The sequence below is a fragment of the Zeus faber genome (assembly GCF_960531495.2).
Source record: "Zeus faber genome assembly, chromosome: 20".
Classification (NCBI taxonomy): Eukaryota; Metazoa; Chordata; class Actinopteri; order Zeiformes; family Zeidae; genus Zeus; species Zeus faber.
Genome location: NC_137207.1, coordinates 7,795,124 through 7,809,633, shown reverse-complemented (window position 1 = coordinate 7,809,633; position 14,510 = coordinate 7,795,124). Strand labels below are relative to the sequence as shown.

Sequence of the window (14,510 nt, the reverse complement as noted above, 5' to 3'; positions counted from 1 at the left end):
CCACGTTCGACGAAGCAAAGCAAACCGCAGGGACACCGGCATATAAAGTGAGGCGACGGAGGAATAGGGCCGTCAGCCCCTGAGGTGCACAGCAGTGTGGGTCTGAGGGGAGGTGAACAGATGACTTGTCCCTACCCGCGGGAGGTTCTCCGCGCTCCTAATGATTTCGGAGAAGGCCCTGTGAATGATTTGCCAGCATTCCTGGAGGCTGGGGTTGAAGATGACCTCCCTCTCCGCCACCTCCAGCTTGACCAGCAGCACCCCGGGCTGCTTGTACTGGAGCTCATCGAACACCTCGCCAAAGTCATTGCCGTCCTGAAGGAGAAGAGGTAAAAAGGACCGGCGGCGGTTGTTTTCAATTCGCTGACACCCCAAAAAGGGAAATCATATGGATGACCACGGGATACGCAGGATACACACCAGCTTACTTAACCACAGCACAGAATTACGAACTGTAGAATGAGCCCATGAGTTTGACAGAATGTATTTGGGATGCTTCTGCTGTTTGACTCTGAAGACCTTCTTAAAATGCCAAGGCCCGGTAAGGACCAGTATTCTTTACGTTGATGTTTCACGCCAAATGTAATTTATTTTGACAGAATCACTTCTGGTGGTGAAGTATGTTTTCTGGTTCACTCTGGTGCCAGAATAGCAATGTCTACACTAAAGAGACTTTTGCAATGAGTCATGAGGCAGTAGACGGTTCGACTGTTTCCTTCATTTAATGGCGTTTATAAATGGAACACGTACCTCTTACTTTGTAATGGCACGCAAGGGAATCTTAATATACTGTAAAAATTTAAAAAAAAAGAAGGGAGGCTGTAGCAAACCTGGTGCATGCTGAAGAAGCACAGCAGGTCCTGTAAAGAGTCTATCACTAGACTGCGGAGCTGCAGGGACATGAGAGCGGCCGTGCAGGAGAAGAACTCGCGAGCTCTGACAGGCTCCACCTGGTCACTCTTAGGCACCATGGGCAGCCACAGGTCCTTGAAGGTGATGAACAAGGAGGTACAGGAGGGCAGCCACCTGAAATAGCAGGAAAGGGCTTTTAACCAAGGGGTCAGAAGGTCAAAACGAAGCCTCAGACAACTTTCTTCTTTTCCTTTCTGCTGCTCCCGTTAGGGGTCGCCACAGTGGATCATCTCCCTCCAATACCCTCTGTTCTGCGCATCTTCCTTCCTTACGCCAACCACCTGCATGTCCTCCCTCACCACATCCATAAACCTTCTCTTTAGCCTTCCTCTATTCCTCTTGCCTGGCAGCTCCATCCTCAGCATCCTTCTCCCAATGTAACTCTCATCTCTCCTACACACGTGTCCAAACCATCTCAATCTCGCCTCTCTCACTTTTCCACCAAACTGTCCAACCTGAGCTGTCCCTCTAATGTGCTCATTCTTAATCCTGTCCGTCTTTGTCACTCCCAATGAAAATCTCAACATCCTCAACTCTGCCACCTCCAGTTCAGCCACCTGCCTTCTTGTCAGAGCCACCGCCTCTAAACCGTACGACATAGCTGGTCCCACTACCGTCCTGTAGACCTTCCCCTTCACTCTTGCTGGGACCCTTCTGTCACAGATCACTCCGGACACTCTTCTCCACCCACTCCACCCTGCCTCTACTCTCTTCTTCACCTCTCTCCCGCACTCCCCACTGCTTTGGATGGTCGACCCCGAAGCTTCAGACAACTTTAAAATAGCGAAACATTAAGGCTTTGAATATGCTGCACACATTTACATTTCGTAAGACATTTGGTATAATGTTGGCTCTGCCTGAACGATCTGTCCTTTTATATTTACTTTGTTCTACTCTGTGTTTAAACAAAGCGGCAGCAGGAACATGAAGTTGTCAGTAGGTATGGTTCAATACCCCTTTTTCATGTCCGATACCGCAACCTTGAGTATCTGCTGATACCGATACTAATCTGATACCCATCTTTTCCCTCGCTTGAATAACTAAGCTGTTAATAACACATTTGTCTGGATGCACTTTTTTTCACCTAGCCATCTAAAACACATCATGCTCAAACTGTGAAACAAATACTCTACTCCCCTCAAGGAAGAAATACGTAGCCCACAACATGACTCAGTTAAGGAGAGTCAGAGTACCTATCTTCTCATTCAGCTTCTGCTCTTCTGCGATCTGAATCTCAATTTGCCACTGCTGTTCTAAACACACAATGCATTTGCGGGCCACAAAGACATAGTGAGCATTGGTCTGTCGATCAGTTAAACAAGTTCAATGTAGAATTTCCATTGAAAGGCTGTGTCTTTGTCACAAATATCAAAAATATGTTTATTTTAGGCATAATAATTCATATAAGCAAATAGTGCAATTTATTGGATGTATACTTCTGAATGCAAACATCACTTAAAACACTGACTTTTTTATTATTATCATGTCCTTTACATTTTTTCAATTTCTTTATTTTTCTATGCGGTTTCCTTTTTATCTATTTTATATAAGGCACTTTGAACTGCCTCTCTCTCTTTCTCCATCCCCCTCCCCCACTCTCTCTCTCTCTCTCTCTCTCTGTGGATGGGGGCATGAGCGGTCTCTACGGAGTGAGGGACTTCTCTTTTCACCTTTCTTTATGATCAGCATTTATTTTGGTTACGGGTATTGTCTTTTATTATTGTGGTGTATATGCAGCGGGTGCGGGGTGTGGGTCCGCAGCGATGTCGGACTTGACCGGGTTGACACGGAGGCACAGCGTTTAGATCTCCGCTGCTTTCCCGTGTTCCGTGCAGGTGTGCGCGCCGGCCGTGGCGCAGGTTGTGACACATCTCTCTTTACGGCATGTCGCTCAAAGTTGAGTTAAGCATTGATGTGATAGTTAAGGCTAATTGATCGGATTGGATTATACTTTTTTTTTTTGATATCCAATCCAGTGATATTGGCCAGTATCGGTCTGATATTGAACCTGAGCATCGGATCGGCACATCCCTTGTTGCCAGGTGTCAGCGCAGTATCCAGGGGGAGACTGAACAACGGAACAATGGTATCCAGACAAGTGTGGCCGGTGAAAATATTGTCAACAAAGAGGGGCAGGATTTCCACAAAACAGGACAGGCATGTCTTGCATTTCAGACATGCAGTCAATTATCACACAATGTTCCTACATCTCTAGATTTGATTTCAGATTACATTTTTTCTACTTTCAAGATTTCTGGTTTCTCGACTTGTTTTTGTTTCTCGATTTTATTATATAGATCTGTTATGTAGGACTTGATGTTAATATCCCTGAATTGCATAAGTGAGACATGCTGCCTAGACTCTGCGGGATGGTCAAGTGAGTGATGGCATCTTCTGGGAACCCTCCAGAGGGTTCAGCAGTGAATCGCGGCATCCCAAGCTCACCGACTAGATGCCGTCTACTCACTTGAGGGCCAAGTTGGAGTCACAGTTCTGGAGAGGTCTTGGGCCTGTCTTGAGAATGCTGGTAGGTATTCCTTTTTTGTGACATTTCCTATTTGTGTCATTGCGAATAAAAAATGGTTTACTGTTTTTAGTTTTGATGTTTATTCAACCATTTTTTTTTGGTTTATTGCATATTGCCATTTTCTTTCTATTCTTATTCTATTGCTCTACTATTATTGGCTACTGTTTAGATGTGAGCTGCTGTAACACCATGATTTCCCTCCAGGCATGAATCAATTATCTATCTATCTATCCATCTATCTATCCATCTATTAATTATCTATCTATCTATCTATCTATCTATCTATCTATCTATCTATCTATCTATCTATCTATCTATCTATCTATCTATCTATCTATCTATCTATCTATCTATCTATCTATACTCTACTCTCTACTGTACAGACAGAAAACAAGCTGCAACTGAACCCTCCCATGAAGTTGAATAAACAAATCTCTCGAACCGCAGAGTGATGAGAGTCTGACAAATTGAATACGGTGGAAACAGTCCACTACAGAGTCTATCGCTGAGACACTGACCCTTGTGTGGCAGAGGGCATGACTCACCGGTGGACCAATTCATCCCTTGTGGCTTGGCACTTTTTCTGGATTAGATCTTCGAACTCTGAGGGCAGGAGGGGGAGACTGGAAGAGAGGAGGTCATCCATCCTCACAAACCTCAGCGATGAGAAGCTGAAAGGAGTAGTAAAATAAGTACTGGGAAAATGCCCTATGCCCTTTATCAATTGCTTTTACAATATTTCCAATGCTTTGTCAGCCATAGCCATACTCTTTTCAGGTGTATTTATTTCACTAAAAACAGTTAACAAATAGCTTTTGCAGGGTAAGCTTTACCCTGCGGCTCGCCATATTGCCATATTTTAGGAAATCCGCTTCTTCTGTTTCCTGCTCGAAACTACGCTTCTTATGTTTCCTCTTCAAATTAATACATCAACAGTTCCATCAAAAAATGTTATTCTTGTTAATGTAATATATGAATTCCCAATTTAATATTTGAGACCCTTGGAGAAGCCTGACATCAGAGTTACCTGCTTATCCACAAGTCCTGGAGAAGGAACATCATGTAGTTGGTGGTGAACAGGTGCTGGCTGTGCATTCCGCGGGCCTCCCTGTAGCTGGCGGTCCAGGGCACCGGTGCACGGATCACCCTCCTGGGGAAGGGCCTGAGGATACTGGGGATGCAGAGACGCCGGCGTTCTGTCTGATCCCTCAGGATGTAATCGACTGATGGGGATCACATTTTCAGGGCCACAAAATGTTATTTTCATTTCATTTTTTTTTTAAACTTCATAAATATGAGTGGATTTGCTCAATGCTGAGGACATACAATTCACAGGATGTGATATTAAATCCCCATAATTAGCACAAAGGATTTAACATTACATGAGGCACAAAGGCGCAGGTATCATTATATATTATTGTTGTTATTATTATTAGTAGTAGTAGTACTAGTTGTGTTAGTATTTTGGTATTTTGGTGGTACTACCATTATTATTACCACTATTATTATAATTATGACCATTCATACTATTATCCTTGTTATTAATAGTATTGTTTGTTTGTGTTATTATAATGACATTATTATTGATATCACTACTATCTCACCAGACTATAGATGGATATAATTTACAATACAGCGATACATATATTTACTATACCAGTATATTTACTAGTACTATCATTGCATATTATTGATACGCACGGTTGCATGTTGTTGTATACTATTTTCAGTAGCCACCACCTGCCCATACTGAGCTCATTAGGTAGCATAGACAGCACATATATATATATAAATACACACACACACACACACACACACACACACACACACACACACACACACACACACACACACACACACACACACACACACACACACAGTACATACATACATATTCCATATCAATTTGGCATTTATAAATTACAAGGAGCCAATACAATCCATTTATTGATAGTTCACACTGTTAGTGCTGATGTTCTGTACCTATACTCTTCTTGAGACTGAAGATGTAGTCACTTTTGACCTCCTCCAGCATGTTGTTCCTGAGGTTCTGTAAGTTGACACTATCGTCCTCGGTGACAGGTGGCACCAAACTCATGATGTTCCTCATCTGTTGGGGGGGCTGGGGGGCCAGCATATAAGTGGGAACACCATTGTTGATGTAGTGCAGATACCTCTGTGGGAATAAAGTAAACACCTCTTTAAAATTCCATGGACAGTTGACAAATCGGACACAACGCGTGAATGACTGCATCAGTGTTTTGCTCAGGAACACTTGCTTCAAGGTCATTCTTGCTCGGTTCCTTCTCAGCGGCCATCATCCTCTCCTCTTGGCTGCGCATCATGTCCAGCTGCTGACTAGGGGTCAGAGGTCGGAGGCCAAGGGTCCGAGGGTCTCTTGCACTGGGCCTTGAACTGGAGGAGACTGAGGGACGGAATTCTGACACCCTTTCGGACGTTTCCCCCAGGAATTCATCGGTGGTTCTAATGTGGCGCTGAAGATTGTGGATCTTCAGGTCCCTCGCATAGGGGCTGTAGTTGTTTGCAATGGACTCACTGAGGGTGCGATGGTAGCGCTGCTCCTTGTACGGACCTGCCACTGTCCAGGAGGAGTTCTGGATAATGGGGGCGTAAAGTGTGCGCCGCAGGAAACTCTGACGATTAAACACAATTAAAGTGCTACAATGTTGACAGACATGGGAGGAAAGGGATGATACCATGCTATTGATGTGAAATCTTGAACATGCAAAGTATGTAGAAGGTGGTAAAATATTTTGGTCTGTATTACAGTGTGACTACTGGATACTTCATACTTCATATAGATTTGATGTTTCGTTGGTGGGCTGAGGTTCAGGAGGGAGACGATTTTCTCGGACCGAAGCCAGGTTAGGGACAGCATCATGTTTATTCTGCAGTTTAGACACACATAATTGAGATCAAGATTATGTACATTACATTGTAAAACAAATGGCAGTTTTTGTGAAAAAGGTATGCATTGGCTGTACTATTTAAAAAGCCAATGGCAATAATAAAAAGCATTTTAAAAACAATACAATTTGGTAAAATATGGAAAGAAAATACAGTTAAAATGGTTAGGCTCACATTTGCCTTTTTATTAATGACTAAATATGGCACTGTAGCTACATAATAACAACGCGAGAATTCCTGGTGAAATTGTAAAAGTGTGCTGGTCTCGTGTAGCTGTTTGTGTGCGTCTCAAGTGCTCGGACACTTTCTAGGAGCTAGGACAGTGTAGGATTTAGAAAGTGTTTTTCACTCAACCACTGCTGGCACACTACTGTGGCACTAAATAATGGAAATAAACTTGTTATGTTGCAAGATCCAAATTGCAAAGCTATACTTATTCAGTTCTATGTTCATCAAAACAATCTCAAGTTTCACACTGATAGTGATTAGTAGGCCATAATAATGACGACAGTTATACATGTTTGGGATGTTTTGAGTTGGTGTGCTGTGGGATTTCACTGGGATCATTTATTTGTAAAAAGGTTGGGAAACAGTGGGGGAGGTAGGAGACAGTGTAGCAGCTAGGAGACAGCCTAGGAGCTGGAGGCCAGTGTAGTAGACAATCTCGGAGCTAGGACAGCAGCTCCACCAAACCCTCATGTTTATGGGGGTCAGTGGGTCCATGGCTCGAAACTGAGGCCAGCTACTGATCCAAGACTTGTGAACGATAAATTCGTAGCGAACGTTTTTTTTACATGACTCAGAGGAGTCGGGAGTCACTCCAGCAAAATAGTTGTTTGATCGCCACTCGCTGACTGCAGCCAGGCTGAACTTCAATAGCACCACATGGCTGGCTGCGTCTTTTCTTTGCCTCCTGGTTTGCTTTTGGCATTGTCTTTTGACGTAATTTGTGAGATGTTGCAACCTGTGTGTTGTTTTGACACCGCAGGCGAGGATAGTGAATTAATTGTCTTCAGAGAATCACCAACCTCCATAGCTTGTATGCTACGTGTGACTCGAGAGGTGCAATTTAGCCCAGCGTTGCTTTGCAGCTTATGCTCTCTTCCTCCCGAGTTTCATGTGGTTTGAATGACCCCCTTCTTCTACCTCTTCTTCTTCTTTCTCTTGGGGTTTTACAGCGGCTTGCATCATGTTCCGTTGCATTCCCGCCCACCCCTGGCAGTATCTCATCTCACTGCTGCTGCATTTGGGACCCTGCTCTTCCGAACGCTCAACTCTATATGGGGAGAGTTGTGACATCACAAAGACATCACCCATGTCCCCCGGGTACCGCAGCTACCGGGGGGCGGGGCTATGCAGAGAACTCCCCGAATACGTTAACATGCATTTCTGTAATGAGTAGAGAGACAGATAGAGAGCAGGAAGGCAGCTCGGTGTAGTCGATGGGACATCTTACACGCTTATAGACATTCGGGCAAGCGCCTCCGCCGTCACACAGCGAGACAGAGAGACTGAGACGGAGTTTCTTCCAGCAAGCCATAAGGACTGTCAATGCTGAACTCACCAGGGGTCCTAACAAAAAGCACTGAGACGCTCACATAGGCCCCACTGCCTTACTGTACTGTATGTAGCATACTGTACTGCAAGTTACTGTATCACTATTCTGGGTTACTGCATACTGCGCTGGATTACTGTTCTGTTCGGTGTTACTGTATTACTGTGTCGTACTGTTGTATACCTCCATACACACTATATTCACGTGCACTTTACTGCACATATCTGTATATACAAACAGCCTATCCCATATACATAACTCTCATTCCCTTCCACTCTGTATTACCTTTTGAGTTTTATTTTATTTTTATTTTATTTATATTATTCTATTCACTAACTATGTATTTACTATGAAACTAACTATGTATTACGTTATAGGAATCAGTTAGTGAGCTAGGTAGGAATTAGCAGGCTGAACAAACCACTGTTTATCCAAGGAAAAGACCCAACAGCACAGTGACAGCACTGCCAGGAAGAAGAGTCGGTAAAAGATGTCCTAGTGGAATTCAGATGATAAACACACAGGGACTGATCCCCGTTGAGTCTAGGATGTGGAATCCTGGGAAAGGTTCCCAGACAAGGGAGACTTTGTTTTGGTTCAAGTGTTATTTGAAAATCATTGCGTGTGACTTGAGTAACACGTCTCCGTTGACATGCTTGTCATTATTACCGACTGATTATTTATGTTGAAGTCACTTGGATGTTGAAGCTGTGAAGCAATGGAGAGAGAAGACATTTGACACTTTGACAGTTGGCCAAACGATGGCAAGGCCTTTTTTTTTTTTTTTATACTGTAGAATCATGGTTTGCGCCGGTATTACAACTCACCCAACTACACCGATCAGCCATTCTCCGAGTTATGCGAGTTATTAAACGCCGATATTTTCAGTGTGGAGAAAAAATTTGCCCCACACACTCCCGGTCACATTTTGAGGGGGGAAAAAAAAAACCACCATGTTAAAACGTCTGCTGTACCTTCAGGCCGTCGCTGTATGTCGAGAGATAAAGCTCCACGGAAAAAAGTTTGTCCTCTAATCTCGGCCTGAAACTCCATACATTCACATCACGTGCTCCCCGCTGTGGCTGCGGTGCCCAATGTTGTCCATCCGGGTATTTCCCTCCCTTGGCCACGGCTTCCTCGTTGCCGGAGCAACACGACGCCAATAGATGCTAAATATCTCTGTGGCCACGAGGGATCGCCACATACTAAACAGAGTTACGACGATGCCCCCCGGCTTGCGCTGGGTTTACATATCGGTGACATATAATAAACAATTTGTGATAAATAAACGAAACGTCCGTTTTAAATGTGAAAACAGAAAACCACGGCTTCCATTCTCTACTGCTACTACGAAAACAAACGAAAAAAAAGTTCACGTGTGATTGTGGTGTTTAGCATGTTTCATTTAGAAACATGGAATATTCCGTATCTGTGGATGTGGAATCAACCCAAAATACATAAAATCTCCATCATATTGCCAGTCTGCCAGTGAAGAATGATCACTCAGTCATTTTAACGTTTCACAAAGATACAAAAAAAAAAATCTCAATAATGGGGGTTGGATACCAGTCCTTGGGGTGTTTTGTAGCTGGAGAGGTGGATTTATTATTAGGACCGAGGGAGGGTTACAAGGGAGAAGATAGGTACGGTGTACTCTATATTAATGAATATTTGTCAGAATTCATATTTGATGAATATTGGTTTGTATTGTTGTATTTGTTGGATAACCGTGGAAAGGATGAAGGAGAAACCTGCTGATAGTGACACAATGAACAATGTCATGCACAACTTTCAACGCAGGGGGGCTGCTCCAACAGGGATTACATCAATACAAAAGGACTTCAACAAAGTCTTGAAGCGTGGAACAAAAGTTGAATAAAATATGAATGCAGAGCTAGTGGCCCTATACTGGTGAGAATGGTATGAGTAGTTTTCATATAAGCTAGTAGTCCTATACTGGGAAGAATGGTGTGAGCTTGTAGTCATATTCAGTACTGGTAAGAATGGTATTAGATTGTAGTCCTAAACTGGTGAGAATTGTATGGGCTAGCAGTCCTACACTGGCTAGAATGGTATGAGCTAGTAGCCTATACTGGTGAGAATGGTATGAGCTAGTAGCCTATACTGGTTAGAATGGTATGAGCTAGTAGCCTATACTGGGAAGAATGGTATGAGCTAGTAGTCCTATACTGCTTAGAATAAATACTGTATATGTATGTGACAAATAAACCTCTTGAATCTTGAATCTTGAACTAGTAGTCCTATGCTGGTTAGAATGATATGAACAAGTAGTCCCATACTGGTAAGAATGGTATGAGCTTGTAGTCCTATACTGGTTAGAATGGTAAGAATTAGAAGTTCTATACTTGTTAGAATGGTATGGGATTGTAGTCCTATACTGGTTAGAATGGTATGAGCTAGTAGTCCTATACTGGTTAGAATGGTAAGAATTAGAAGTTCTATACTTGTTAGAATGGTATGTGCTAGTAGTCCTATACTGGTTAGAATGGTATGAGCTTGTAGTCCTACACTGGTTAGAATGGTATGGGCTAGTAGTCCTACACTGGTTAGAATGGTATGGGCTAGTAGTCCTATACTGGGAAGAATGGTATGAGCTAGTAGTCCTATACTGCTTAGAATAAATACTGTATATGTATGTGACAAATAAACCTCTTGAATCTTGAATCTTGAACTAGTAGTCCTATGCTGGTTAGAATGATATGAACAAGTAGTCCCATACTGGTAAGAATGGTATGAGCTTGTAGTCCTATACTGGTTAGAATGGTAAGAATTAGAAGTTCTATACTTGTTAGAATGGTATGGGATTGTAGTCCTATACTGGTTAGAATGGTATGAGCTAGTAGTCCTATACTGGTTAGAATGGTAAGAATTAGAAGTTCTATACTTGTTAGAATGGTATGTGCTAGTAGTCCTATACTGGTTAGAATGGTATGAGCTTGTAGTCCTACACTGGTTAGAATGGTATGGGCTAGTAGTCCTACACTGGTTAGAATGGTATGGGCTAGTAGTCCTATACTGGTTAGAATGGTATGAGCTTGTAGTCCTACACTGGTTAGAATGGTATGGGCTAGTAGTCCTACACTGGTTAGAATGGTATGAGCTAGTAGTCCTACACTTGTTAGAATCGTACAAACTAGTTGTCCTAAACTGGTTCGGATTTTATGAGCTTGTAGTCCTATACTGGTTAGAATGGTATCAACTATTTTTCCTATGGTGGTTAGAATTGTGTGAGCTAGTAGTCCTATACTAGTTAGAATGGTATAAACTGGGAGTCCTATACTGGTTAGAATGGCATGAGCCACTAGCTAACTCAAAATTTTCTTAAAATTAAAAAAAAAAGTTTAATTATTCGGTTCTGTTCTGGAATATACAGTATAAAACAAAATGCCTGAGGAATATACCTGAAATAAAACATGGGAGTATTTAACAGCTGTTTGTTGGTATTGTACAGTCAGTTATTTCATCGTTTACTTATGTGTTGGGATGGAATCTTTCCAAAGCCGATGTTTTTCCTAAAATATATATTTATATATATATATATATTTGGACACAGTATTCACATTCATTCTATTCAGTATAGAATCAGTCATGTTCTGATTCCACTTACTGTATATTCCAGGCCTGCTTGCCTATTTTACCTGTTCACCTGATTGTACAGCACTCAAAAAAATGAGTAACTGGTACAAACTGTGCTCATAGAAGAGGATATGCATTTTAATTTCATTTCATTTTTGTTGCACATTATCCTTACATATATGCGTGGTGTGTGACGTGTGTCCTGGGATGGTACGGCTTCAATGTTTTTGTTTGTCCGTGAACTCATTTAGTCATTTAGACAAAGTAATCTGAAGCAACCCTGTCAGTCATTTTGTCTCCCTCGCCACTCCTCTTTCTCCCTTTCAATTTGTCTCTCTCTCTCGGGACTTCATTAACTCAATGATAAATGTCTGTCTTTAGTGAAATCAACTATTGATCAGGATCCAGAGGGGTTGACGAGCTCTGTACAAAAAAAAAACAAAGAAAAAACAGTACAGCTCTGCAAAGGGATGGACAGCAAACTTTCTGGCACCTCAAACCTCACCTTACACAGTGACGCGGTTTTGAGTTCCATTTTTAAACATAAAGTAGTACCGACAGGCTTACGTAAGTGCAAATGACGTGACATCTTCTTTTCAACCTGATTCTATTCTCAGACAATCAAAGACCGTGCAGAGTCTAGTCTATTGTTTTTCCCCTAGAAACAAAATCCTTGGACAAAATGCTCATCTTGAGTCCCGAGACGCAAGAGCTTAAAAACAAACTTTTATCAAACAATGCAAATCGTGTCAGCTGTGCTACGTAGTTTAACCCTTTCCCTTCTTCAGCATACTGTACCAGTGACACCCCGGTGGAATGACCTGTGGTCTTGCCTGATGGATTTTTCTTTCTAATGAGTAGCCCACCTGCATGCACAAACGTGGTCGCAAAAAAAAAAGTAACACATTTCAAAATAAAAGTCTCAAAAAAGCGGGAGGTCCCTGTGGCCCATTTCCACCATGCCCCAAACTGGAGCACGGGCATATCTGGGCCCGTTTTCACAGCACATCTGGTGTAAATATAGATATTTAGACACGTTCACCTGAGAGCGGTGTCATTCCAAAAAAATGATAAATAGGCTGTGGAGCAAGGGCACAACAGCTGCGGATAGAGCGAGTGATCCATCACGTGCCCACTTTAAGCCCTTCACTCCGTGTGCATTATTTAGATTTCTGGAGGGACCCTGGGGTGAAGCACGGAAGAAGAAGAAGGAGCATAGGGAGCAGGAGCACATAGGACATAATGTAATGTTGTATTTAAGGAGGTAGAATAAGGTAATTAGAGACTTGTAAATAAGCAGATCCAGCTCCTCGTCTTACCGGGATGCGGCCTTGATGCTTTGATGCAGATCGGGTGAGCGGCACGGACAAAGACTTGGGCTGGCATTAAATAAATATCAAGGTGGCTTGTTTTCTAGGGGCATGTTTTCTGTATAAGACGATCCCATACATATGTAGATACTGTGCGATACGATTTCAGGACAATACATTTCAATATGGAAGGATTGGTGCGATTTGATTCTTAAGATTTGCTTAATGTAGACGTGCATTTTCCATTATATATGAAAATGAGCCAATTCTAGAAAAGTGCCATTGCTTACCTTCAAATACATCTATTTCAAGAAAGACCAGGGAATCGCAACTATTTTTGTTACTTTATAATAATATTTAATATATTGTGATTCTTATATAGTAATAGATGATATAATATTGTAATGACCCTGGAAAGAATGTTGTGCTGTTAATTGTCAGTTACTCGTGCAGTGCCCGTTCAAAACATGCCTGTTCGGATTGCCGCGGGTCCCCAGCAATACGCTTCCTGAGGCCCCGCCCTCCTGCTGCACAGGGCTGAGCGGCTCGCTGTTTGCTTGTTTATTCAAATCTTATTAATATTGCACGTGTCCCGTGTCCAAATTGCACTAAATCCGACACTGCACGTCCTTGGGTGCCCAGCAATACACCCGCCAAGTGTGAAGTAGGTCGGATGAACGGTTGTCAAGATAATTGAAGGACGTACAGACAGAGTTTCCTTCTTTTAAAGTTAGAGAGTAGATAATGTGTATTACTGCGGGCGGTGACAAACGATCTGATGCGGGGGTGTGTGTGGCAAGACGGCGTGGGAGAGAGAGAGAGAGAGAGAGAGATAGAGAGAGAGTGAGAGAGAGAGAGAGAATGCGGAGGGAGAAGTGTTTGGTTATTTGGCTGTTGGTCCAATGGCATAGGTTATGGCCAAAACAGTAGCCTGGGAGGTAACAATAAAGCTCAGTGTGTAATAACAACTGCGTGGCTTCTTCCACCAGAGAACGTTACAGTTTCATAATCAGTTGACGCCCTGAACGGAAACGCTGAGATGCTCAGCGCAGGGTTCAGGCTGAACAGGGATATAGAGAAGGATCTTGATTTATTTCGTTTCCTCAGTCTCTTGTATGGAAAATTAAAAATGTAAACAAAACTCAGACAGCCTCCATACAGCGCTGCGCAGTACGTGTCAGTTACAGTGCTGGTTTTCCTGTGTTTTTATTTTAGATCTATTTGTTTTTGTTAGTTTCCTGCTTGTATGAAACAAACATTTTGAACCCAAATAAGGATCCTTCCCAATCCACCTTTGATCAGGACAGTGGATTGCGTAATGGAGAGGGAGCGATCTCCAGTCCACTGTGTGTCGCGTTCCCGGTGTCTCCGCAGGCAGCAATACACGGGGACGAGTTTATGAGTTGTAGGTACGTATTACAGTTTTTCGGTTTCTGTTGAACGCATCACAAGTTTAAAAAGTTCCAAACATTGTGGATCTGAGTCTGGACCAATCAACATGGACTGACCTCGAGGACTGGATTTTTGGGCAATTGGCTTCTTTATTGTCTATTTTTCGGCATCTGGAACAATCGCAAAAACAAACTTTCTTTGCATAACAATAAAAATAAATACATGTTATTTTATTTTAATATTACAAGTAAACGTTAGTTTGAATTACTACTTCATTGTATTTTGTCTG

General features: G+C 42.5%; 1 protein-coding gene across 1 annotated transcript in view; it reads right to left on the bottom strand.

Moving 5' to 3' along the window:
* dnah3 (dynein axonemal heavy chain 3) overlaps nucleotides 1–9,027 on the bottom strand; it is a gene marked incomplete at both ends in the record, with an annotated part of 35,975 nt that extends 26,948 nt beyond the window's left edge. The window contains 7 exons of the mRNA XM_080020745.1: nucleotides 136–315; nucleotides 831–1,026; nucleotides 4,467–4,662; nucleotides 5,423–5,615; nucleotides 5,719–6,093; nucleotides 7,514–7,643; nucleotides 8,984–9,027. Of these exons, the coding sequence (XP_079876871.1) occupies nucleotides 136–315; nucleotides 831–1,026; nucleotides 4,467–4,662; nucleotides 5,423–5,615; nucleotides 5,719–6,093; nucleotides 7,514–7,643; nucleotides 8,984–9,027 (1,314 nt within the window). The remainder of the gene's footprint in view (nucleotides 1–135; nucleotides 316–830; nucleotides 1,027–4,466; nucleotides 4,663–5,422; nucleotides 5,616–5,718; nucleotides 6,094–7,513; nucleotides 7,644–8,983) is intronic.
* Between the last annotated feature and the right edge of the window lie 5,483 nt (nucleotides 9,028–14,510).